This window comes from Lepidochelys kempii, chromosome 12 (assembly GCF_965140285.1).
Source record: "Lepidochelys kempii isolate rLepKem1 chromosome 12, rLepKem1.hap1, whole genome shotgun sequence".
In the NCBI taxonomy this organism is placed as follows: domain Eukaryota; kingdom Metazoa; phylum Chordata; order Testudines; family Cheloniidae; genus Lepidochelys; species Lepidochelys kempii.
The window spans coordinates 4,354,829-4,379,036 of NC_136391.1; the positions used below are offsets into that span (position 1 = coordinate 4,354,829).

A 24,208-nucleotide genomic window follows, 5' to 3' on the forward strand; every position below is an offset into this window, starting at 1 on the left:
AGAGTTTTGCACAAGCCCACTCTACTATTGCCTCCCTGTCCTACCAATAATCAACCTTCCTGGAAGGCAGCTGTGACAGCACATAGCTGTAGCCGGTATCAGACTGACGTCGCCCTCCTCCGCCCAAACAAAGGGTTTTATAAAGTTAAAAAGTCAGTGTTGCCTTGTGACCTCTGCATTCTACTTTGTAAGCCTTTGCCTGGGGTAAGTTTGCTGTTCTGCCAGTGAGAAACAGTTGCTAGATAAGAGAGGAAGGATGGTGTAATGGTTATGATGTCATCCACACCTGGGTTCAATTCCCTGCTCCACTAGACTCACTAGGGCTAGGTCTTCACAGCAAAAACAGACTGTTTTTTCATTGCGATCACTAGTCCCTCCTTGTAAAAGTCTAGGAGACAAAGCACAGCTATGTTTGTACCTCAGCGTAGCTAGTCAAGATCAACCCAATACCCCTGCACCATGCAGCTGATCTTGGTTAGCTACATCCAGGTAAAGCTACAGTGCCTTGCCTGCATTAGGATTTCACACCAAGATAGCTATCTTGATGGAAAAACACACCTTTCTTGCCGCAAAGACAGGCCTTGTCTCTTGACGCCTCAGTTCCCATCTGTGCAATGGTGATAAGAGCACTTCCCTATCCCCCGGGGGGTGTTGGGAGGATAAAAACGTTAAACACTGTGCTCAAATACTACTGATGGGGGCCCATAGGTAAGAACAGCCCCATACTGGGTCAGACCAAGATCCATCTAGCCCAGTATCCTGTCTTCCGACAGTGCCCAATGCCAGGTGCCCCAGAGAGAATGAACAGAACAGGTAATTACCAAGTTATCCATCCCGTCAACCATTCCCAGCTTCTGGCAAACAAAGGCTAGGAACACCATCCCTGCCCATTCTGGCTAATAGCCATTGATGGACCTGTCCTCCATGAATTTATCTAGTTCTTTTTTGAACCCTGTTATAATCTTGGCCTTTGGCAAGGAGTTCCACAGGCTGACTGTGCATTGTGTGAAAAAATACTTCCTCGTATTTGTTTTAAACCTGCTGCCCATTAATTTCATTGGTGACCTTTAGTTCTTGTGTTATGAGAAGGAGTAAATAACACTTCCTTAGTTACTTTCTCCACACCAATCATTAATTTATAGACCTCAATCATATCCCCCCCTTAGTTGCCTCTTTTCCATTTAAGGGATAACAATATCATCACCTCTGCATAAACACTAACAGCTGTAATGCCTTCCCCTCTAGGACAAGACTCAAACCAGCCCAGCTGTTACAATGTGCTGTTCAGTAACTGTGGTGAAATCTGTTGCTGTCAATCCAGTTTCTAAAGCAAAGTTTTAGATAATTCCCCTTTTCCATATGAGCAGAGGCCGATATGCACAAAGCTACCCTCTCCACGCTAGAGGTGACCCCTACGGCTCAGAGCTGGAGTGGGCAGTAGGTGAAAGCTAGCACTGCCGCTACCTACACTGTATCTGATGTGTGGATAAGTAGGGATTTTTAGTCTGCAGGGCTGGGAACCTGGCACTTTTCACCAACACAGATGTCACTTAGAAAATGTTACCATCAAAGGGCCCATTAAAGAGGAGAGGATTAATTGAGACACTCACACAGATCAAAGCCAAGAAAAAGTGAACTTCACAGTAAGATGATTTATTATAGAAAAATGTTTCCCATACAATCAGTTATCTTTGGTCGTGAATTACAAATAGGTCTTATATATGCACTGGATTTTACTGGGAAGTGGTTTCTGACTGTTGCTCACAGTTTAGTCACAAAGCATAAAGGCGACACCCAAACCCTTTCATCATCACTTCTGTCTGGAACACATCTCCCAGTCAATACAATCCAGGGGCTGGGTGAGTTACACTATTACAGCAGATTCAGCACAAAGGATCTCATTACCAATTCTTCCTATTGTGGTCAATTATTAACACTTGCGGGCAACATGAAAAGAACGCAAGTGTACATGAAGCCCACAGAAAGAAAAAAAAAACTGCATTAGTACATGTCCATTGTATGGAGAATGTGAGTTAATTGGCACCTCTGCAAATTAAGCATGGACAGACAATAAAGAACCCCTACTGAGCAGAGTTGCAACCAGAGAGGTGGTAAGAAAGGGCCAGATCAAACCAAAATAATCACACTAGCCTACACTAGCATGGTTCCTGCCATTTTTAGGGAAAGAGAAATGAACACCAGGAAAAATGCAGTCTTGATTTTCAGGAGAAGAGTTACGATATAATCAACAAATGTCACAAAAAAACAATAGAAAAACATTTCAAACCATCTAATAAAACAGATCTCTGGTGATCAGCAGTATTTTTGCCATATCCTAGCAATCAGTTAGGAGTCAACAGAAACCTTTTAAAATCTAAGGCAGGAGGGACAGGTTTTTTTTTCCTGGAGCACACACCAAATACATTTATACACACCAAAATATCAAGGAAGTCTAATCCTACCAATGCAAAGATTGGACTGCTTCAATTTTTTGCATAGAACCAACAACCTGCAAAACCCAGTTAATATCTCAGTGGCATCTGCTGAATTGTATTAACCATAAAGTACAAAATCATTTCTATTATACTTTAAAAACACTTAAGAGTAGACAATTGTATGGCGGATGATAGCTGCCATGGGCACAATGTGCCACTGGGTGTGGGGAACTTGCCCTAAGGTTTGCCACAGTTTCTGTAATTTCTGCAGTGTTAAGTCTCTTCTACAAGACATCTCCAGCTCACCCCACTCAGTACTGGAGTTGAGAAGAAAAGAAAAAAAATCCCTCCATATGTTCCATCTCCAGATTCTGCTTCCTGTTTTCAGTCCCAATTTCGGTTGAAATGTCCACAATTTTCCCATCATGCAGGTGCAGAGTTTTCCTCAGGGCATGGGGGCTGCTTGATCGCCAGTGGAAATGTCTATGATGTGTCCCCCTTGGAAGACAAGCCTCAATTTGGCTCATTTTTCCTTGCTGAGTGGAGCAGCCCCAGGCAGTGGCCACACCACCTCCTTGTTGATCCCCAGTGGGGCTTTCCCTTTGGCGACGGTGCCGCTGCTCCGCGGATCAGTTACTCCGTCCCATTAGCAGTCCAGCAGCAGGAGGATGGGATTGCGGCTCTGCTCCCCCCAGCAGTGGGGCAGGTCTCCAGCTGGCTTTGTTGGGGAGGGCCGCCCTGCTCACCAGCCGCGGGGGGGGGGGGGGGGGGGATCTCAAGTCACAGATTTGCTGGCCAGAGGGGGCTGTGCTGCTAGGACCCCCCAGACGATCCCTGGGAGGGGGGCTGCCCCATCCCCTGTTCATCCTGGAGGACAGGGCGCTGGATCGGTTTCCCCGGGAAGGGGGAGCGCTGGGCGCCGCTTGGAGGGGGCCGGGGCCGGTTCCGGGGGCCGTCGTTGATCCCCCGGCCCCGCCCGCCTTGGCTCAGGCGCTGGCCCCCACGGCCCGCGGGCCCTCGGCCGCCCGGCGCTCGGCGGCGCGCAGCAAGCTGCGACGCAGCACCGGGTAGAGGCGCTGGCAGCCCTCCAGGCCGAGCCGCACGGCCTGGGCCCAGCTCTCGGGCGGCCCGCCCTGGCCGCTGCCCAGCAGCCCGGCCACCTGGTTGAGGCCGGGCATGAGGGCCACGGTGAGGCGGGCGGCGGCCGCGCGCTCCTCAGCCTCGCTGGGCTGCAGCAGCCAGGCGCCGCCGGGCCCGGGCGCGCGGCACAGGCCGCAGCCCACCACCAGGTCGAACATCTCCACGCCCGCGTCGGCCAGCGCCAGGGCGGCGGCGGAGAGCGCGGCCGCCAGCGCCGAGCCGCCGTCCTGCAGCACGAGCGCCGTCAGCTCCAGCCGCGCGCGCGGGTAGCGCGCCAGGCGCACGGCCGGCGCCAGCGCCTCCTGCAGCGCCAGGCCCAGCTCGCGCTCGCGGGCGGCGGGGGCCGGGCCGGGCCGCGGGCGCGCGCCGCGGACGGCGAAGGGCGCGCGGCGGAACTCGCAGAGCAGCCGGCCGCGGCCCTCGGCCGCCTCGCGCGGCCCGCGCACGGCGCACAGCACCTTGGTGCCGCCGGCCAGCTCCACGTAGGCCGAGCCCTCGGCCTGGCTCAGCAGCCCGGCCCGCGCCAGCAGCGGCCGCAGCGCCGCCGCCTCCCGGCCCGGGGCGTCCGTGCCCGCCTCGCCAGGCGCCGCGTACAGCAGCGGGGCCTGCGACTCCTCCGGGCCCGGCACGCGCCGGTGGTCCAGCGCCATGGCGGCCCGCTGCGCTCCACGGGGCGCGGGTGGGGCGGGGCCGCTGCCGGGGGCGGGCTCAGCGGCGCTGACCGCGGGGAGTTAGCGCGGGGCCGGCCGTTAAGGGGGCGTGGGGCTGAGGTAGCGCGGGGCCGGCCGTCACGGCGGGGAGGGCGGGAGAAGGGGTAGCGTGCGGCCGGCCGTTGCGGCGGGGCGGGGCTGGGCTGGGCTGTGGTAGCGAGGGGCCGGCCGTTATGGCGGGAAGCGGGGTGGTGGCGAGAGGCGGGCGGGAGAAGGGGTAGCGCGAGGCCAGCCGTTATGGCGGGAAGCGGGGTGGTAGCGAGAGGCGGGCGGGAGAAGGGGTAGCGCGAGGCCGGCCCTCATGGCGGGAAGCGGGGTGGTAGCGAGAGGAGGGCGAGAGAAGGTAGCGCGAGGCCGGCCGTCATGGCGGGGAAGGCTGTGGGGGGATTAGCGCGGGGCCGGCGGTGAGGGCGGGGTGCGCGGTTTAGCGAGGGGCGACCCTCCCCTGGGGCCCCTTAGCAGGGACAGCGCAAGCCCTAGGCGCAGGGCTCCCCACGAAGGCAGCCTGGGGCTGACCCCCTTCCTGCAGGGCCCCCCATGGGGAGCGGGCACCAAGCTTCCAGCTACCCCTGCCCTCCCTGAGGTAGGATGTGTGGGGCCCACCCTGACACCAGGCACCCTTGCAGGGGTGGCTGGGGATCAAGGGTTACTGCAGTACCGGTCAAGGATCCTGCAGGCTTTGCCTGGGGGTTTTGCTCCATTGCCTGAGTTCAGGCCCAGGAGCTGCTGTCTAGCTTGGTGGCTGGGCTGAAGGGGACATATGTTCCCGGGGTTACTGTTGCAGTGCACCAGACTGGCCACCTTCTCCCTCTAACCTCCGCACACACATGGGGCAGTATTTCACCAAGAGAATGACAGGGATGCTGGGTATTTTTGTGCCACAATCACTCCTCTGCAATCAAACACCCTACCGAGCCCCTGCTTCCCTCAGGATCATGCCCCCCCGAGGCTGGGCTCCCTCCTGCTGGAGACACAAGACGGTTCCAGATTTTTCCAAGCTGGCACCCCATAACTAAACTGACTCAATTACATCAGTGCTAACCTCTACCCTCCATGCACTACCCCAGCACAAAATGGGGCTTATGCTGGTTTGGGTTAGGTTGCTGTAGGTTGACTCGAGCGCTGAGGCATATTAGTAAAGTATCTGTAGGGCCATACTTGCTCTGGTTTCCTATGCTTCATTCTTCCTTTCCTCATTCCTCTGTTTCTTCTTTATGGAACCCCAGGGTCTGATTCATAAGGGAAGCAGCATAAGGCCATTACAAGATATTACAGGGTGAGGGTTACTAAGGCCATGCTACGGCGAAGCCACCCTTCCCCTGTCCCTGGTACAAGCCTCTTTGTATACACTGCTCCTTTTCCTGTCTCTCCAAGTGGACAGTGAAAAGCAGCTCTTAGGACAAATGAACCAGTGGATTCATTAACTTGTTCTTTTTGCCAGTAGCAGGCACCTACTGTGAAGGGTGGAAACATCTGATTAATATGCTGCTCGCACACTAAGTGCCCTCAGCAAATCAAAATGGCAACACTTAATTTTTCATTAACAATCACAGAATATCAGGATTGGAAGGGACCTCAGGAAGTCATCTAGTCCAACCCCCTGCTCAAAGCAGGACCAATCCCCAATTTTTGCCCCAGATCCCTAAACAGCCCCCTCAAGGATTGAGCTCACAACCCTGGGTTTAGCAGGCCAATGCTCAAACCACTGAGCTATCCTCCTGCTCCTTTTAAGTTCACAGCACTCAGTGCATATGTCATTTTATTAACACTGACCCAACACTGACTTGGCTCACAGTTCTAAGCAGAGAGAGGTTTCCCAGCTAAAGGTAGGGGATATAGCTAGAGCAGCTTAGATTAATACAGCTTCCCACATTATCTACAGCTGGGTAACAGTGGTAAGGGACAAAATAATGTAGCAGCTTGGATCCCAGCTCTAACACCCATTCTAATTACAGCTCATGCTTCCAGTGGTTGTAACAGGAAAGGACGGTTGGTATTCGCAGACTCTTGGCTTTCATGCATTTTAATTTATTTTAGAAGGTTGACAATATTTACTAATATTTAGCACCTTGGACTGTGCTCTGCAGACTTTACATTAGCTAGTTAATCCTCACAACGACCCTGGAAAGTAGGTCAGTATTATCAGCTCAATTTTAAACAAGGACCAGATACAGAGGGGTGAAAGTGAAGTGACTTAACCAAGGCTACAGCAGGAGACCTTAGAGCTGGATTAGGACACGAGTTGCTGGCTCTCTATCCCTTGTTTTGATCACTACAGCATGATTCTGCTTTTAGTCTGCTAATGCCTCAAGCAGATGGATTCAGAAGGAATGATGTGCAGTATCTGTCTCCACAGACCCCATTAAACTGTAACCTATCAGCCAGGCTGATGAGAATGAGGAGGGAGTTGACAGCATTCCCTTATGTGCCACAAGCCAGTGTAGGGGCATTAGGTCAATTCTTCAACTCGCCCAGGTGGAGCTTGGCAAAGTCTGTGGCCAGTTTCAGAGCCTCCTCTAAGCAGCCAACATTCTTGCCTGTAGCCTGGGCAGAGACATCTTTCCCACCACCTTTGCCATCCATCAGCCCCGACACCTCCTGCACCCACTGGTTGGCCTTCAGGCCCTTGTTGGCAACCTCCTGGAAAAGCAAAAGAGTTCAGATGATTATAAAGACAGCAAGGTTTGGAGTCAATTCTAGTGACTGCTGGGGGAAGGCAGGATTTCCAGGCTCTTTGCTGTAACTGACAGTGCCGGGGGTTGAAGGAACTGTCTTTTCCAGGTAGGCGGGCAAGAGCCCCCATCTTTGTTTACATCAGTGGCTCAGACTACTGTACCCCTTTCAGGAGTCTGATTTGTTTTGCATACCCCAAGTTTCACCTCACTTAAAAACCTACTTGCTTCTAAATTCAGACAAAAATACAAAAGCATCACAGCACAGTAGTACTGAAAAATTGCTTATATGGTCAAAATGAGAAAGTAATTATAAAATAAATCAATTGGAATATAAATATTAAGAACATAAGAACGGCCACACTGGGTCAGACCAATAGTCCATTTAGCCCAGTATCCTGTCTTCCGACAGTGGCCAATGCCAGGTGCCCCAGAGGGAATGAACAGAACAGGTAATCATCAAGTGATCCTTTCCCTGCCGCTCATTCCCAACTTCTGGCAAAACAGAGGCTAGGGCCACCATCCCTGCCCATCCTGGCTAATAGCCATTGATGGACCTGTCCTCCATGACCTTATCTAGGTCTTTTTTGAACCCTGTTATAGTCTTGGCCTTCACGACGTCCTCTAGCAAAGAGTTCCATAGGTTGACTGTGCATTGTGTGAAGAAATACTTCCTTGTACTTACATTTCAGTGTATAGTATATAGAGCAGTATAAACAAGTCATTGTCCGTATGAAAGAAGTAGTTACCTTGTGCAGTAACGATGGTTCTTCGAGATGTGTCCCCCTGTAGGTACTCCACTTTAGGTGTCGGTGCATCCTTGAACTGCAGATCGGAGATTTTAGGTAGCAGTGCTCGGTCGGGTCACCCATGCGCAGTAGTAGTCTCTCTGTGCTGTTGGCGCCCCATGTAGTTTGCGCATGACCCAACCCTTTCAGTTCCTTCTTTACTGAGGAGCTCGAGGTACAAACTCCAAAGTAGAGGGGAGAAGGGCAGGTAGTGGAGCACCCACAGGGGAACACATCTCGAAGAACCATCGTTATTGCACAACTTGTGTAACTACTTCTTCAAGTAGTGTCCCTGTAGGTGCTCCACTTTAGGTGTCTGTAAAGCAGTGCCCTATTGTGGACAATAAGGGCTTGGGAGTTGTATGTTGTAGCAGAGAGCACAGTAAGGCCTAGTATAGCGTCCGACATAGTGCACTGGGTGATGGCATAGTATTTTGCAAAGGTGTGCTCTATGCCCATGCGGCAGCCCTATGTGTATCTGTTAGAGGGACACTGTTCAGGAAAGTTATGGAGTAGCCATGGCACAGGTAGAATGGGATTGGATGCCTGGTGGAGTTTCCTTGTTGTGCAACGGGTAGCAAAGTTGGATACAGGTAGAGATCCATTTAGATAGTCTCTGGGTCGATATTACCCAGCCCTCGGAGCATTCTGTTATGGAGATAAACAGTCTTGGGGATTTGCGGAAGGGTTTGGTTCTGTCTAAATAGAATGCTATGGCTCATCTGACATCTAGTGTATGTAGGGCGGCCTCTTATGTATCCAAGTGTAGTTTAGGGTAAAATGTAGGTAGGTGTATGGTTTGATTTACATGAAAGGATGTTTCTACGTTCGATAAAAATTTTGGGTGTGGTCATAACATGATTTTGTCTTTAGTGAACACAGTGTAAGGAGGTTCGGCCATAAGTGTCCCGATTTCACTGACTCATCTGGCTGATGTGATCGCTACCAAAAACGCAACTTTCATAGACATACGAAGGAGTGAACAGGTCACCAGTGGTTCAAAAAGTGCTCTTGTAAGGCATTTGGTACATGATTCAAGTCCCCTGGTGGTGCCGGTTGTTGGACTTCTGGGTGCATATTCTGTATACCAACAAGGAAGCGTCTAGTAGTTGGGTGAGTGAAGATGGACATTCCCTCCACCTTATGGTGAAAGGCTGTAAAGGCCGCTAGGTGTACTTTGACTGAGCTTATGGCTAAATCCAATTCTTTTTAGTTCTAACATGTAATCTAATATGATCAGTAGAGGCGCCGTGACTGCAGTTAGTTTTTGTTGGCACCATAGTGAGAATCTCTTCCATTTCTAGAGGTAGATATGTCGAGTGCTAAATCTCCTGCTATTTAACAACAGCTGTTTCACTCTTTCTGAACAGTCCAATTAGCTATGTTGGAACCACGTAGGAGCCATGCTTTGAGGTGGAGTTTCGCTGGATTCGGATGGAGAGTCCAGCCTCCATTCTGTGAGAGGAGATCCATCCACAATGGAAGACGTCATGGAGCACACACTGTTAGGCACGACAGGTAAGGGAACCAAGTCTGTCTGGGCCAAGTGGGAACAATCAGAATGTGTGCGCTCTGTCAGCCCGTATCTTGTGAATAACTCATGGGATTAGAGGTATCGGCGGGATTGCATACAGGAGTGATGTGTTCCACGATATGAGAAAAGTGTTCCCTAGTGACTTGGGTGCTAGTCCCACTCTGAAGCAGAAGAGTTGGCATTTGTGCTTTGCTACTGATGCAAACAGGTCTATGGATGGATAGCCCCATTTTTTGAAATATCGGTTTGAGGACAGTTGTGTATTTACCATTTGTGTTCCTCAGAGAAATGTCTGCTTAACCTATCTGCTGTTGTGTTGACACCCCGGAAGGTAAGATGCCACAATGGTTATGTTGTGGCAAATGCACTAGTTCCACAATTTCAGGGCTTCTGTGCAGAGAGAATGGGAGCAAGCTCCTCTTTGTCGATTGATATAGAACATGCATGCTATGTTGTCAGTTAGTAGGCGGATTGATTTGTTCTGTATAATCAGGACGTGTTGGCACGCACTGTATACCTCTTGGAGCTCCAGAAGATTGATGTGGAGCTGAGTTTCCATCGCTGATCACTTGCCTTGTATGGTGTGTTGGTCTAAGTAAGCGCCACATCCTATCAGGGGACGTCGGTCGTGCTTATTAGTGATGGAGGGTCCTGTTGGAAAGGGATCCCTGTGCAGACATTTTCTGGTTTCGTCCACCAGTGTACTGATGCAATAACCTTTGAGGGTAGTGTCACTTTCTTGTTTAGAGTGTTTGCTGGGCTTGTACACAGTGCTCAGCCAATCCTAAAGGCAGCACATATATAGTCTCGCATGGTGCATAATGAACGTCGTGGCCGCCATATGACCTAATAGTTGTAGGCAAGTCCTTGCAAATTTTTGTGGGCTGCTGGTGACTGTCAATATGAGATTAATTATATTTATGAACCTGTGGTGGGGCAGCATTGCTCTGGCCTGTGTGGAATCGCGGTACGCCCCGATGAATTCCAGTTGTTGTGTCGGGTTCAGAGTAGATTTCTGTATATCGATCTACAACCTTAGTGTGCGAAACAGTTCGATGGTGGTCTGTACTATGTGCGTCGCTTCTTCCCGAGTCGTACCTTTCAGCAAGCAATCGTCTAGGTACAGGAAGATCATCACTCCTCTCTTTTGTAAGTGGGCCATCAATACCGCAAGGGTTTTTGAAAAAACTTGAGGGGCAGTAGAAAGGGTACCAAAGGGTAGTACTCGGTATTGGTAGTGGTTGGACTCTACAGTGAATCTTAAGAATAATCTGTGAGCCAGGTGTATGGTAATATGGAAATAGGCATCTTGGAGGTAGAGGGCTGAAAACCAGTCCCCCCGTCTAGTGTGGGGATAATTGTGGCCAGTGTGACCATCTTGAATCTGTGGTTGCGCACAAATTTGTTGAACTTCTGAAGGTCTAAGATGGGTCTCCATCCGCCAATTTTCTTTTTGGTGAAAAAATAATGGGAGTAAAAACCCCTCCCTTTGTATTGATTTAGAACTTGCTCCACGGCACCCAATTGTAGGAGATGGTTCACTTCCTGTTGTAAGAAGTCCTTGTGAGAAGGGTCCCTGAAGATGGCATAACCCAGTCTTATGATCTCCAGTACCCACTGGTTCATTGTTATTGCTGCCCAAGCATAGTAAAATGGGCGCAGCCTGTGGCCAAAAATTGGGGTAGGAGCAGTGCAGTACTGTGGGGAATCATACAATATCAGGGTTGGAAGAGACCTCAGGAGATCATCTAGTCCAATCCCCTGCTCAAAGCAGGACCAAACCCCAATTTCTGCCCCAGATCCCTAAATGGCCCCCTCAAGGATTGAACTCACAACCCTGGGTTTAGCAGGCCAATGGTCAAACCACTGAGCTATCCCTCCCCCCAACCAAGGCTTCAAAACTGTGGCTTGGTTGCAGATGGTTGAGAAGACGAGGACTGGCTTTGTGCAGCCTTACATCTTTGTGGACATTTGTTTCTGTTGTGATCGAATTGCCGTTGTTGTGGGCGTTGGAAAGCTGTGTGTCTACTTTTCTGGTATGGTGTATACAAGCGTTGCTTATTAGGCAGAGTGTATATGCCTAATGTGCACAGGGTGTCCTGAGAACCTTTCATCGTATGTAAAACCTCATCCATTTTGGTGCAGAAGAGAAGAGCTTTTCCTGGTCAAACAGAAGGTCCTCCACCTTCAATTGAAGCTCTTTTGGGATCCCTGATGGCTGTAACTAAGATGCTTTATGTATTACAACAGCTGTGGTCGCTGTTCTTTAAGCAGTGTCTGCTACATCCATTGAGGCTTATAGACTTGTATAGGCAATTATCTGTCCCTTGTTCATGATGGCAGTGAACAGGGGACGTTTGTCCTCTGGAAGGGCTTCTAGAAAGTCTTGCAGCTTGCTATAGTTATCAAAGTTATATTTTGCCAGGAGGGCTGAGTAATTGGCAACCCTGAATTGGAGTGTGGCTGACGAGTACACTTGACGATGGAAAAGGTCTAATATTTTGTGCTCCTTATCCTGAGGGGGGTGGAGCGGAATTGGGGTTGTTTGCTGCGATGGTTGGCAGCTTCAACCACCAGGGAGTTGGGTTGTGGGTGGGAGAAAAGAAAGTCCATCCCTTTCGCTGGTACAAAGTACTTTGTCAGCCCTTTTACTGGTTGCAGTACAGTTTTACTTGTACAGTTGCAGGGGTCTGCCATATATATGTCTGCAATATTTGTAGCAGCTTGTGCTGGTTCTCTTGCACCTCCTCAAGCAGAATGTCCTGGCTGGCTACTACTCTTTTGAAGAGTTCCTGAAACTGTTTCAGGTCATCTGTTGTAGCTGGAGGCAGTAGTATGATGGCCGCATCAGGTGTGGAAGATGAGTTAGGAGCTGGTGAAATGCCTTTCTGTTCCTGTTCTGAAATTTCTTCCTCTTCTTCTGCCACCCCTTTGCGAGCCTCCGATGTTTCCCTACTTGGGGAAGGTGGAGGAGAATTAATTTCCCGTCAGGCTGGGGTAGAGGATCTGTATGTGGGCTCTATATGCCGCCCAGGAGTCCTAGGGAGGCCACTGCATAGCGAAAGGTGGCAGTGGGCAGAGCCAGGGTTGCCCATACCGTTGTTGCATCTCATGAAATTGGCATGGATTGGTTCTGGCAGCTTCCCATGGAGGTCTCCTCTCTGTAGGCGAAGAATGCTAGGAGGAGAACTGGCTACCCTGTGCATCCTCCCTCTTCATCACTATGGAGAGACTGTGAGGCACATTGGCCCGGTGATTGCTCGGTGCTGAGCAGTGGTGACTGCAGTACCGATGAGACCACTGTGTCTTTCTGATGCAGAAACTGTGGTGGTGCAGATGTGGCTGGTGCCGCGCTATTATTGCGGTCCACCTTTGTCGAGATGATCAGTGCCATTCTCAGTCTGTCTGCCGGTGCCAACAAATGAGTCGGTGCAGATGGTGGCAGCATTGCCAGAGGAACTGGTGTCAGTGCCGAGTTCCACACTGGAGTGGTCAATGCCGTGAAGGAGGCATGCGCATCTCAACTCCATGTTAGTGTAGTGGGGCTTGGCAGAGGGACCGTCCACAAGGGGATGATGCTTCGGAGCCTCAAAGGTTCTCACTGTAGATGAGCTCGGCATCAAGGATATCAACCTCACCGGGGACCTCTTCTTTTTCTGAGTGTTCCTTTTTTTTTTTTTTTGGGGGGGGGGGGGGTCATGACTCACTTCCTAGATGGTTTGGAAGACTGAGCACTCCCGTTATTAGAGGGTTTGCTCTTAGAGTCTCTGCCGATGTGGATTTGGTTTCCTGAGGAGGCTGAAGAGATTTTTTCATCAAAATCATCTTGAGGCGGAGATCTCGGTCACGCCTTGCCCCAGCCTTCCGGTTGCTACAATGTGCACATTTCTGGGGGACATGGGTCTCCCTCAAACAACAGACACCCTGTGCGTGGGCGTTGGAGATAGGCATTGCCTCATGGCAAGATTCACATTTTTAAAATCCAGGCAAGCCGGGCATCATGTCCGCTAAAGTTTCCCAATTGGAAAACGAGTGAAAATTCTCTCTCTCTATTTATATATATACACATACACACAAAAAGAAACAGAAAAATTTTGAATAACTGACTAGTTAAGAGTCTATGTACTAACTAGCTAAGAACTATACAACTACAATCTAAAACAAATTTATTTCTAGAAAGAGAAAAATGAAGAGGCAGCAGTGCCACTGAGCTCTGTCTGCAGCTGAGAACGTAGAGAAGGAACTGAAAGGGTTGGGTCGTGTGCGCGCTACATGAGGTGCCAACGTCACCACGAGACTACTGCGCATGCACGACCCAACCGAGCACTGTTACCTAAAATCTCTGATCTGCGGCACAAGGACTCACTGACACCCACAGGGACACAACTTGAAGAAGAATTTTAGTTTGTACTGACTTCACAAGTGCTTTTTATGTTGCCTGTCGTAAAACTAAGCAAATCTCTAGATGAGTTGCTGTATCCCTGAAAAACCTCTGCGTACCCCTGGTTGAGAACTACTGGTTTACATTAAGCGCATCCTGGAGAGAGGAAAGAGGGGCTGGGGGACGAGAAGCCTAGTACTTCACATGGTCTATAAATACAGCATCCAGGGTGAAAGGGCCCACCCCAGTATATCAGTGAGATGGGAAAGAGAGAGCCAACTGAACATGGGGGAAGGTGCAGAAGGGGGGGAAAATGAGCATCATGGAAAACAGGGAAAAGAGAGGTGAGTGGAATTCATCTAATGAATGGCCATGAGCCTGATCCAGAGATTTCAGTCTGAAGGCTTGTCTACACAGTGTGTTTCAGGAACAGCTTTCAAAGTAGGTTACACTACACTAGCAACAAGGTACTCTTATTCCAGATGAATGTGGCATTATGCCAGAATAGCTGTTTCTGAATAACCCCCGTTGTATAGCCCTGAAACTACCCAGGAGGTTTGTCCTTAAATTGGACTGAATTACTGAAGTTATTCTTCAGTATGGCATCCCTTTCGCACCTTGTGCCTGACCCAGTTCCCTCTCAAGCAGATCTTGGGACCACTGGCACACAATTAAAGTGCCAAGCAAAGCAGCCGACACACACGTTCCTTACTGGAGCAGGGAGCTCTCACTCATGGAATCTTCACTGCATATAGTTCGCACCTGCCACTCTGCAATGCCCAAGCCTGGCTCCAGCATCTACAGCTCGTGTCACCTCAGGAAGCTCAGACTCTTGGTTTGCTCTTTCTAGCAGGACAAAGCCCTGCACTTGCACCAGTAACAGAACAAAAAACTGGAATATGCCATTGGATGCCAGTGCAAGGCTGAAGGGGCGCAGTCAGAGCAAGAGGACAGGAATGAGAGGAAACACCAGGTAATACTCCTTCAGAGCCTCTTTCCTCAGTAGCAGCTGCCCATTTTATAGGATCCTAATTCAAGGGCAGTGTCTGTTCCCATTTTTTGATCTCTTGTCTTACAACAGTGGTCCCCAAAAACTTTTCAGGGTTGCCCCACCCACCCAGGGGGAAAGGGGCCAAAGCTGTGGTCACAGCTGGGGGTGTGGCGGGGTTGGGTGGCACTGCCTCCCCACTCCCCAAGGGGGCTAGCCCGGGCCCCGCCAAACCTTCCTCTGTGCCCTCCCAGTGGGGTGCACCCCACAGTTTGGGGACCACTGTCTTACATGGTGCAGTCCCCATTACAGACACTCCCTGTGCATGAGGGGTGCAGAAATCCTGTAGTGGCCCCCAGCTGGTGGTGAGTGCTCTAACACTCCATTTGAATGGCTGCAGGGTGGGCACATGGATGGGCACACACACACGGTACTACCTGAGGTACTTGGCATAAGCAGGTAATCTTTCCAGCTTCATTATCCACTGAGAAGAGCATGGCTGCAGTCTGAGGGGAATAAGCCTTGAATAGCTTCAGAGATTCATTCAGGGCCTGTGGAGTGACACATACATATACAGAGAAATGGCAAGAGCCAGTCCATCCCAGCATACCTTCCACCTGGCCTAGGAACACACTGCACATTACAAGCTCCCACACAGGTTATTCTGCAGTCCCAGCCAGGACGGTCCCCCGTGGCCCTGAAGATAACTTGACACAAGCCATTGCCAGGCCGAGATCCTGGATCAAGACCTTCCTCATGCATTTTGCCTTGAAGCAGCGAGGAGCACCTTTGCAGCACTCAGATTCCCAGGAGTGCAGCGTAGGCTGCATGGATCCTCTAGAGTTGGAGTACTGTGCTTCTGAAGCCCACACAGACTCTACCCCCGAGCTGCGCCAGCTCCCCAGTCCATACCGAACTCTCAGCCTCATTCAGTTCCCTGTCTTTGGTCACTTGAGGCCTCATAAATCTGCAGCTCTTCAGCCACAAAACCAGTGAAACCATGGTTTGCAAGTGGGTATAAGCGAGGAGAGGGGAGAGCTGCTCAGAACAAAGTGAGGAAATGACCACCTTCTTAGCATGCATACAGCTTGGGGTGGGTGATGGGGAACCTGCACAGGGAGACTGAGACCCTCTGTTGTGGCCTGCAAGACCTGAAAAGTGATAAAAAGTGATACCTAGAGTACTCAAGGAGCTGACTGAGGAGATGTCTGAGCCATTACTGGTTATCTTTGAAAAGTCATGGAAGATGGGATAGATTCCAGAGGACTGAAAAGGGCAAATATAGCGCCACACTAAAAAATGGTGACTAAGGAAAACCCGGGGAATTACAGACCAATCAGCTTAACTTCAGTACTCGGAAAGATAATGGAACAAATAACTAAGCAATCATTTTATAAACACCGAGCAGATAATAAGGTGGTAAGTAACAGCATGGATTTGTCAAGAACAAAATCGTGTCAAACCAAGCTAACAGCTTTCTTTGACATGGTAACAGGCCTTGTGAATAGAGGGAAGCGTAAATGTGGTATATCTAAGTAAGGCTTTTGATACTGTCTCACAAACTAGGGAAATATAACCTGGATGGAGCTACTATAAAGGTGGGTGAATAACTGGTTGGAAAACCATTCCCAGAGAATAGTTGTCGGTGGTTCAAGTCAAGCTGGAAGGGCATACCAAATGCGGTTCCACAGGGATCAGTTCTTGGTCCAGTTCTGTTCAATATCTTCATCAATGATTTAGATAATGGCAGAAAGAGCACACTTATAAAATTTGTGGATGATACCAAGCTGGGAGGGGTTGTAAGTGCTTTGGAGGATAGGATTAAAATTCAAAATGATCTGCATAAACTGGAGAAATGGCCTGAAATAAACTGGATGAAATTCAAGGACAAATGCAAAGTACTCTACTTAGGAAGGAACAATCAGTTGCACACGTACAAAATGGGAAATGACTGCCTAGGAAGAAGTACTGCGGAAAGGGATCTGGAGGTCATAGTGGACCACAAGCTAAATATGAGCTAACAGTGTAACACTGTTGGAAAAAAAGCAAACATTCTGGGATATATCAGCAGGGGTGTTGTAAGCAAAACACAAGAAGTAATTCTTCTGCTCTACTCTGTGTTGATTAGGCCTCAGCTGGAGTACTGTGTCCAGTTCTGGGCACCACATTTCAGGAAAGATGTGGTCAAACTGGAGAAAGTCCAGAGAATAGCGACAAAAATGATTAAAGGTCTAGAAACTAGCTATGAGGGAAGATTGAAAAAATTGAGTTTGTTTAGTCTGAGAAAAGAAGAAAGAGGGGACAGAGACTTGGTAGTATAACTCACATGACTGGAGTACTGTCATGGATGGATATAAACTGTTCAGGAAGGACAGGCAGGGCAGAAAAGGTGGGGGAGTTGCACTGTATGTAAGAGAGCAGTATGACTGCTCAGAGCTCCGGTATGAAACTGCAGAAAAACCTGAGAGTCTCTGGATTAAGTTTAGAAGTGTGAGCAACAAGGGTGATGTCGTGGTGGGAGTCTGCTACAGACCACCGGACCAGGGGGATGAGGTGGACAGGGCTTTCTTCCGGCAACTAACGGAAGTTACTAGATCGCAGGCCCTGGTTCTCATGGGAGACTTCAATCACCAATATCTGCTGGGAGAGCAATACAGCAGTGCACAGACAATCCAGGACGTTTTTGGAAAGTGTAGGGGACAATTTCCTGGTGCAAGTGCTGGAGGAACCAAAGAGGGGCAGAGCTCTTCTTGACCTGCTGCTCACAAACAGGGAAGAATTAGTAGGGGAAGCAAAAGTGGATGGGAACCTGGGAGGCAGTGACCATGAGATGGTCGAGTTCAGGATCCTGACAAAAGGAAGAAAGGAGAGCAGCAGAATACGGACCCTGGACTTCAGAAAAGCAGACTTTGACAATCTCAGGGAACTGATGGGCAGGATCCTCTGGGAGAATAACATGAGGGGGAAAGGAGTCCAGGAGAGCTGGCTGTATTTTAAAGAATCCTTATTGAGGTTACAGAGACAAACCGTCCCGATGTGTAGAAAGAACAGTAAATATGGCAGGCGACCAGCTTGGCTTAACAGTGAAATCCTTGCTGATCTTAAACACAAAAAAGAAGCTTACAAGAAGTGGAAGATTGCACAGATGACCAGGGAAGAGTATAAAAATATTGCTCAGGCATGCAGGAGTGAAATCAGGAAGGCCAAATCACACTTGGAGTTGCAGCTAGCAAGAGATGTTAAGAGTAACCAGAAGGATTTCTTCAGGTATGTTAGCAACAAGAAGAAAGTCAAGGAAAGTGTGGGCCCCTTACTGAATGAGAGAGGCAACCTAGTGACAGAGGATGTGGAAAAAGCTAATGTACTCAATGCTTTTTTTGCCTCTGTCTTCACGAACAAGGTCAGCTCCTAGACTGCTGCACTGGGCAGCACAGCATGGGAAGGAGGTGACCAGCCCTCTGTGGAGAAGGAAGTGGTTCAGGACTATTTAGAAAAGCTGGATGAGCACAAGTCCATGGGGCCGGATGTGCTGCATCCGAGAGTGCTAAATGAGTTGACAGATGTGATTGCAGAGTTATTGGCCATTATCTTTGAAAACTCATGACGATCGGGGGAGGTTCCGGATGACTGAAAGAAGGCTAATGTAGTGCCCATCTTTAAAAAAGGGAAGGAGGATCCTGGGAACTACAGGCCAGTCAGCCTCACCTCAGTCCCTGGAAAAATCATGGAGCAGGTCCTCAAGGAATCAATTCTGAAGCACTTAGAGGAGAGGAAAGTGATCAGGAACAGTCAACATGGATTCATGCCTGACTAATCTAATTGCCTTCTATGACAAGATAACTGGCTCATGAGGGGGGAACAGTGGACGTGTTGTTCCTTGACTTTAGCAAAGCTTTCGACACCGTCTCCCACAGTATTCTTGCCAGCAAGTTAAAGAAGTATGGGCTGGATGAATGGCCTATAAGGTGGATAGAAAGCGGCTAGATTGTCGGGCTCAACGGGTAATGATCAATGGCTCCATGTCTAGTTGGCAGCCGGTGTCAAGTGGAGTGCCCCAGGGGTCGGTCCTTGGGCCGGTTTTGTTCAATATCTTCATTAATGATCTGGAGGATGGTGTGGATTGCACCCTGAGCAAGTTTGCAGATGACACTAAACTGGGAGGAGAGGTAGCTACGCTGGAGGGTAGGGATAGGATACAGAGGGACCTAGACAAATTAGAGGATTGGGCCAAAAGAAATCTGATGAGGTTCAACAAGGACAAGTGCAGAGTCCTGCACTTAGGATGGAAGAATCCAATGCACCACTACAGACTAGGGACCGAATGGCTTCACAGCAGTTCTGCAGAAAAGGACCTAGGGATTACAGTGGACGAGAAGCAGGATAGGAGTTAACAGTGTGCCACTGTTGCCACGAAGGCCAATGGCATTTTGGGCTGTATAAGTAGGGGCATTGCCAGCAGATCAAGGGATGTGATCGTTCCCCTCTATTCGACACTGGTGAGGCCTCATCTGAAGTATTGTGTCCAGTTTTGGGCCCCACACTACAGGAAAGATGTGGAAAAATTGGAAAACATCCAGCGGAGGGCAACAAAAATGATTAGGGGACTGGAACACATGTCTTATGAGGAGAGGCTGAGGAAACTGGGCTTGTTTAGTCTGCGGAAGAGAAGAATGGGGGTGGAGGGGTTTGTGAGCTGCTTTCAGCTACCTGAAAGGGGGTTCCAAAGAGGGTGGATCTAGACTGTTCTCAGTGGTAGCAGATGACAGAACAAGGAGTAATGGTCTCAAGTTGCAGTGGGGCAGGTTTAGGTTGGATATTAGGAAAACCTTTTTCACTGGGAGGGTGGTGAAGCACTGGAAAGCGTTACCTAGGGAGGTGGTGGAATCTCCTTCCTTTGAAGTTTTTAAGATCAGGCTTGACAAAGCCCTGGCTGGGATGATTTAGTTGGGGATTGGTCCTGCTTTGAGCAGGGGGTTGGACTAGATGACCTGAGGTCCCTTCCAACCCTGATATTTTATGTACTTGAAAACTGTTATCATAGAATCATAGAAGGTTGTTACAAAGAATAGGGAGAAAAATTGTTCTCCTTAACCTCTGAGGATAGGACAAGGAACAACGAGCTTCAATTGCAGCAAGGGTGGTTTAGGTTGGACATTAGTAAAAAACTTCCTGTCAAGGTGGCTAAGCACTGAAATAAATTGCCTAGGGAGGTTGTGGAATCTCCATCATTGGAGATTTTTAAGAGCAGGTTAGAGAAATACCTGTCAGGAAAGGTCTAGATAATACTTAGTCCTGCCATGAGAGCAGGTAACTGGACTAGATGACCTCTCGAGGTCCCTTCCATTCCTATGATTCTATTAGTCAGCAGAAGTGGGCTGCATGGAGGGTGGGAGCAGAGAGGCTGCATGGACTGGCAAGAAATAAGTCCCTGAGCACCAGGCACCAAGTCTTTCCAAAGGAGATGGAGCTCCCTCACTCAGAGAAAGATCTGGTGTACTTACAGAACTCCCAGAACAGGCTGTGTGTGTGGATAAGCTGATGCACACGACTCCAACTGTACTGTTAGATGCTGCCAGCCCAGGAGGCACTGTCAGGATGTGATGGCTGTAATCCCACTGTGTGCGCCATCCCCCAGCGGGCACCGCCAGCATATTACTACACAAGGGACATGCCACCAGCACAATGGAGAAAGGCTCCTGGACTCTGGTGATGGAACACAGCAAGGGAGATGCAACATCTGTTTAGATCGCAGTAATGGCCCCAAAAAAGAATTCTAGATCCAGAACAATGTTCTCCTTCTGCACAGAAGCCAACAGGCCTGCAGATACTGTGGAGACAAGGGCTGTGTAAGTGGGTGTCTGGAATTGTGACAGATAGGGCAATTTCCAGCAATATCTTTGAAAGCCTTATTATATTAACTCGATGTATTATTGTGGACCAGATTGTATGGCTCTCTAGATCGGTGGGGAGGCCTGGGAGCTCCAAGAACTATATTGAAAATGTACCAAACAATGGACTCTGGGGACAAGAAGTCTTCAGTAGATTTCCTGCAGACTCCCAATGCGAGGTTATTACAATTTCCTCCATCTCCAGTTATGCAAAATCCCAGCCTTTGGAAGCCAGGATCTAAGGCATGGGTCATTGTCTAAGGCAGGGTCACCTGCTGATCACCCAGAGACTGGAGATCAGCCATTTCTTTATATAGCTCAGGCCTCTGAACTGCCAGCCTGGGTCTGGTTTGAGTCAGAGACAGTTATGAACTTGTCACTACAGGGAAAACCCATTTGTGGGTTCTGAAGGACTAACACCTACCAGAGCCTGAGGCTGGAGTTGGGGTGACCTCTGATGAGCTTTTTAGCATGCCTGTGGGTTCTTTTAAAAAAAAAAAAAAAAAAAAAAAGATTTCTCTGTAATGCTCTCTTAAAAATAAAGGCACTTGCTCAGAAAGGGCTGCCTGATAACTTATAACTGCAGGCAATGCACTGGGCATATCCTCTGCAGAGAAGGCAAAGTGCATACACTGGCCTTGTAGGCAGTCTGGTTTGCTGGAGATATCACAGTGCAGGCAGGGAGGAGAGCAGCCTTAAAGGTCCCCTCGTCAGGAGGGAGTACAATGCAGGTCTCTGCTCAGGAGAGGTGAGGGCTGGGAGATGGAAGTCTAGAGTGAGTGGCCTCCAGGGACCAGAAGGGGGGAAAAGAGGTGCAGTTGCCCTGAAACTGACAGGAGGGATGGCTAGAACGAGATCAGCTGGGAGGCTGTCCATGGAGAAGTTTAATAGGGGCATTCAAAGTGGATGGCTGCAGCCTCATTTACCATGACTGTCCATTTACAACTGGTGCTTGGCAGTGGTAGAGCTCAACCAGCACAGCCAAACAAGCACTGCAAAGACGAAAGAATGGATTCAACTCGTGGCTACTGGAGGTGGAGGGGGATGGGAAACAAGCTTGTCCCTGCTTGTAACAAAACCAGCTGGACAGGCTACAGAATCCAAGAAATCAGAGCTGGAGAATGACACACCACTCTTCCCAAGGCAGGGACTAGGTGGAGCCTAGGACAAGCGCAAGGGGCCAGCACAGGACACACTGCACTCACCTGGCTAGCTTTCAGCGTCCCATGTGACAGAGCTTCCGCCTCTTCTCTGCAAATCTTCCTGGTCAGAATGTTTCTAGCCTGTATTTCCCTCTTATTCTAGCTACCTCCTTGGGCTACCCTTACTTGGGTCACTTAGGAAAGTCATTGAGAGATTTTTGAAGGGATCCCCATCCTCAGCCAGTGTCTGGAAGCTGGGATGTGGAAGGAGAGGAGAGCTAGGACGACAAATAACAGAGATCCTCACTGTTCTGTTTATGTTTAGGGTGGGCTTAGTTAAATCAGAAGGAGGGGTGCAGAGACCCAGCACATGAGCAGCAGCACACACCACTCCCCACCCTAGTCTGTGCCCCCGGATGGAGGCTCTCAAACAGGCTGTGTAATGAGTACACTGTGGAACTGTGTCTGCCCAGAGCAGAGATTCAGAGGCTAGGTTCCAAGCTCCCCAGCCATGTGTATGGAGGGGGCCTGGACAGGCTGTTCTGCCTTGGTAGCTGGATTACCTTTGCTGAAGCTCCACTCTCCAATTCCAGGACCACCAGTGGCTGGTTAGGATGACTGTCAATGAGCTGCTTGGTCTTCTCCAGTACCTGCGAGAACAAGCAGACAGTCAGACTGTAAATTGGTGCGTGTCGCCGGGACACGGGAGGTCCATTAGTGTAAGGGAAAGATTTCAAACCTCTGCCAACTGGAACTCCCCATCTCCCCTTCCTTGATCATTCTGCCCCAGTCCTGCACGGACCCAAACACTGGGCCAGCCAGGACAGCAATATAACCCTTGAGTGTGTACAGCGGAAGATCTGTGTATGTGACCCAAGAGAAGATTGTGCTGTACAGCCTCCCAAATACAGTCATCAGTTACCACATGGAGTCAGAAGCAATAAGTACCAGTCCCTTCAGCTGCAACCCATAAATATCCCACATCAGGCCCTGGGCTGGCCCTGAAGCATTTTCCAGGCGCTAACATGGCTCACCCACCTTTCTGGCCAGCAGAAGGGGCGGCTGAGTTTCAGAGGGGCAGACCATTTGTCCAACAGCACCCTTGGTGGTCAGCTGAAAACATTTATTACTGCTACAGAGGACTGTCCAACCTCACTCCCCCCAGGTAGCTGCGGAGGTGGGGGAAAGAAAGAGGAGATTGCGAAGGGGAAAACAGAGACCATGACTAGAAAAGGTGGGTGTCAGCTAGACCGCTGCATTTAGGCAGCACAGGCCCCTTCCTCAGGGAGCATATATTTATTTGGGTTGGGAGCAGGAAGCAGAGCCCACACGCATGTCCACAGGACCCCCCATCCCACCAGTGTTATCCAGCTGGGCTAGTGGCTCACTCGTTTCTGGATGTCTGTTTTGCTTGTGCGGTCTAGGTCATCCATAACTTTCTTCAGTGCTCTAAGCGCCTCTCTCAGCTCATCCTTCCGCCACTGTGGGATAACTGCGGTAGCCAGTGTCTGGAAGCAGAAGAGGGGGGTTCAGGCTCTAGGCCTACCATAACAGGAGGCTGAGGTTTCTGTGCTCCCCACCCTAATGAACTGATGAAAAAGCCACTCAAGCAGAGCACCCAGCACGAAACTTCCTTCCCAGCGTCACACATGAGACAGAGAACAAGGTGGCAGTTGCTCAATCTGCACTGCACGGTCCACCTAGAATACTTCTGTGGCCTCCATCACCATAGTGTCCGAGTGCCTCCCAACCTCTAACGGATTTAGCCCCTCAACACCCAGGTGAGGCAGGACAGGGCTATTACTGCTATTGGAATAATGGGGACTGAGGCACAGAGAGATCCAGGGACTTGCCCAAGGCCACACGAGACCTTGGCAGAGCAGGGAATTGAACCCAGGTTCCCCAATCAGCACTTTAGGCACTGGACACAGGTCCCATGCGCCCTTGGTTCTACGACAGCTAAGTGACTTGCTTTTTTTTAAGAACCCAGGCTAAGGCATCTCACTCTTCTCTGCTCCTGCCAGTCTGATGCAATGCTCCCAGAGTGGCTGGGGTGCCCACCCTACCTCACTGAGGTCTGCAATCTCCTTCTGCACATCCTTGTTGGGAGCGGTCTGGACCTTCACTTTGGCATCCAACGCAGAGAGTGATTTCATGAGGCTGTCTGCATTTCGTAGTGCCTGAGAGAGCAGAATTCAGGTCTTAGCTTCATATGAGGGCTACCGAGCGCTGGGCTGTCCAACACCATGTGACAAAGGACAGAAATACTACAACCCACGAGAGATGTTCCCACAGGGAGCTACAATAAAGATATCTCAGCAGCAGAGTTCAAGGCAGTGCTTGTCTATTAGCCAATCTCATGCCCAGAACCTGCCACTCCCCTCCTAGTACTGGCCTATGTCAGATGCTTCAGAGAAAGCCATTACACCCCACATAGATGCACCTCACTGACCCTGGAGGAAAAATGCCCTCTTGACACCAGCATGGGACCAGTTTACACCCCACAGCATGAGGACTGGAACTCTTGTGA

At 49.9% G+C, this 24,208-nt stretch overlaps 2 protein-coding genes across 3 annotated transcripts in view; both read right to left on the minus strand.

The window, feature by feature from the left end:
* Positions 1–1,632: 1,632 nt before the first annotated feature.
* EXOSC6 (exosome component 6) lies at positions 1,633–6,205 on the minus strand. Its single transcript, XM_073307191.2, has one exon. The coding sequence runs from the start codon at positions 4,223–4,225 to the stop codon at positions 3,422–3,424; it is 804 nt and encodes a 267-aa protein (XP_073163292.1). The 5' UTR covers positions 4,226–6,205; the 3' UTR covers positions 1,633–3,421.
* Positions 6,206–6,297: 92 nt separating this feature from the next.
* Positions 6,298–24,208, minus strand: part of AARS1 (alanyl-tRNA synthetase 1) — a 49,541-nt gene continuing 31,630 nt past the window's right edge. For both annotated transcript variants that reach the window (XM_073307194.2, XM_073307193.2), the window contains exons 17-21: positions 23,745–23,858; positions 23,067–23,186; positions 22,242–22,328; positions 15,086–15,199; positions 6,298–6,925 (exon numbers count right to left, since the gene is read on the minus strand). In XM_073307194.2, the coding sequence (XP_073163295.1) occupies positions 6,740–6,925; positions 15,086–15,199; positions 22,242–22,328; positions 23,067–23,186; positions 23,745–23,858 (621 nt within the window). In that variant the 3' untranslated portion in view covers positions 6,298–6,739. The remainder of the gene's footprint in view (positions 6,926–15,085; positions 15,200–22,241; positions 22,329–23,066; positions 23,187–23,744; positions 23,859–24,208) is intronic.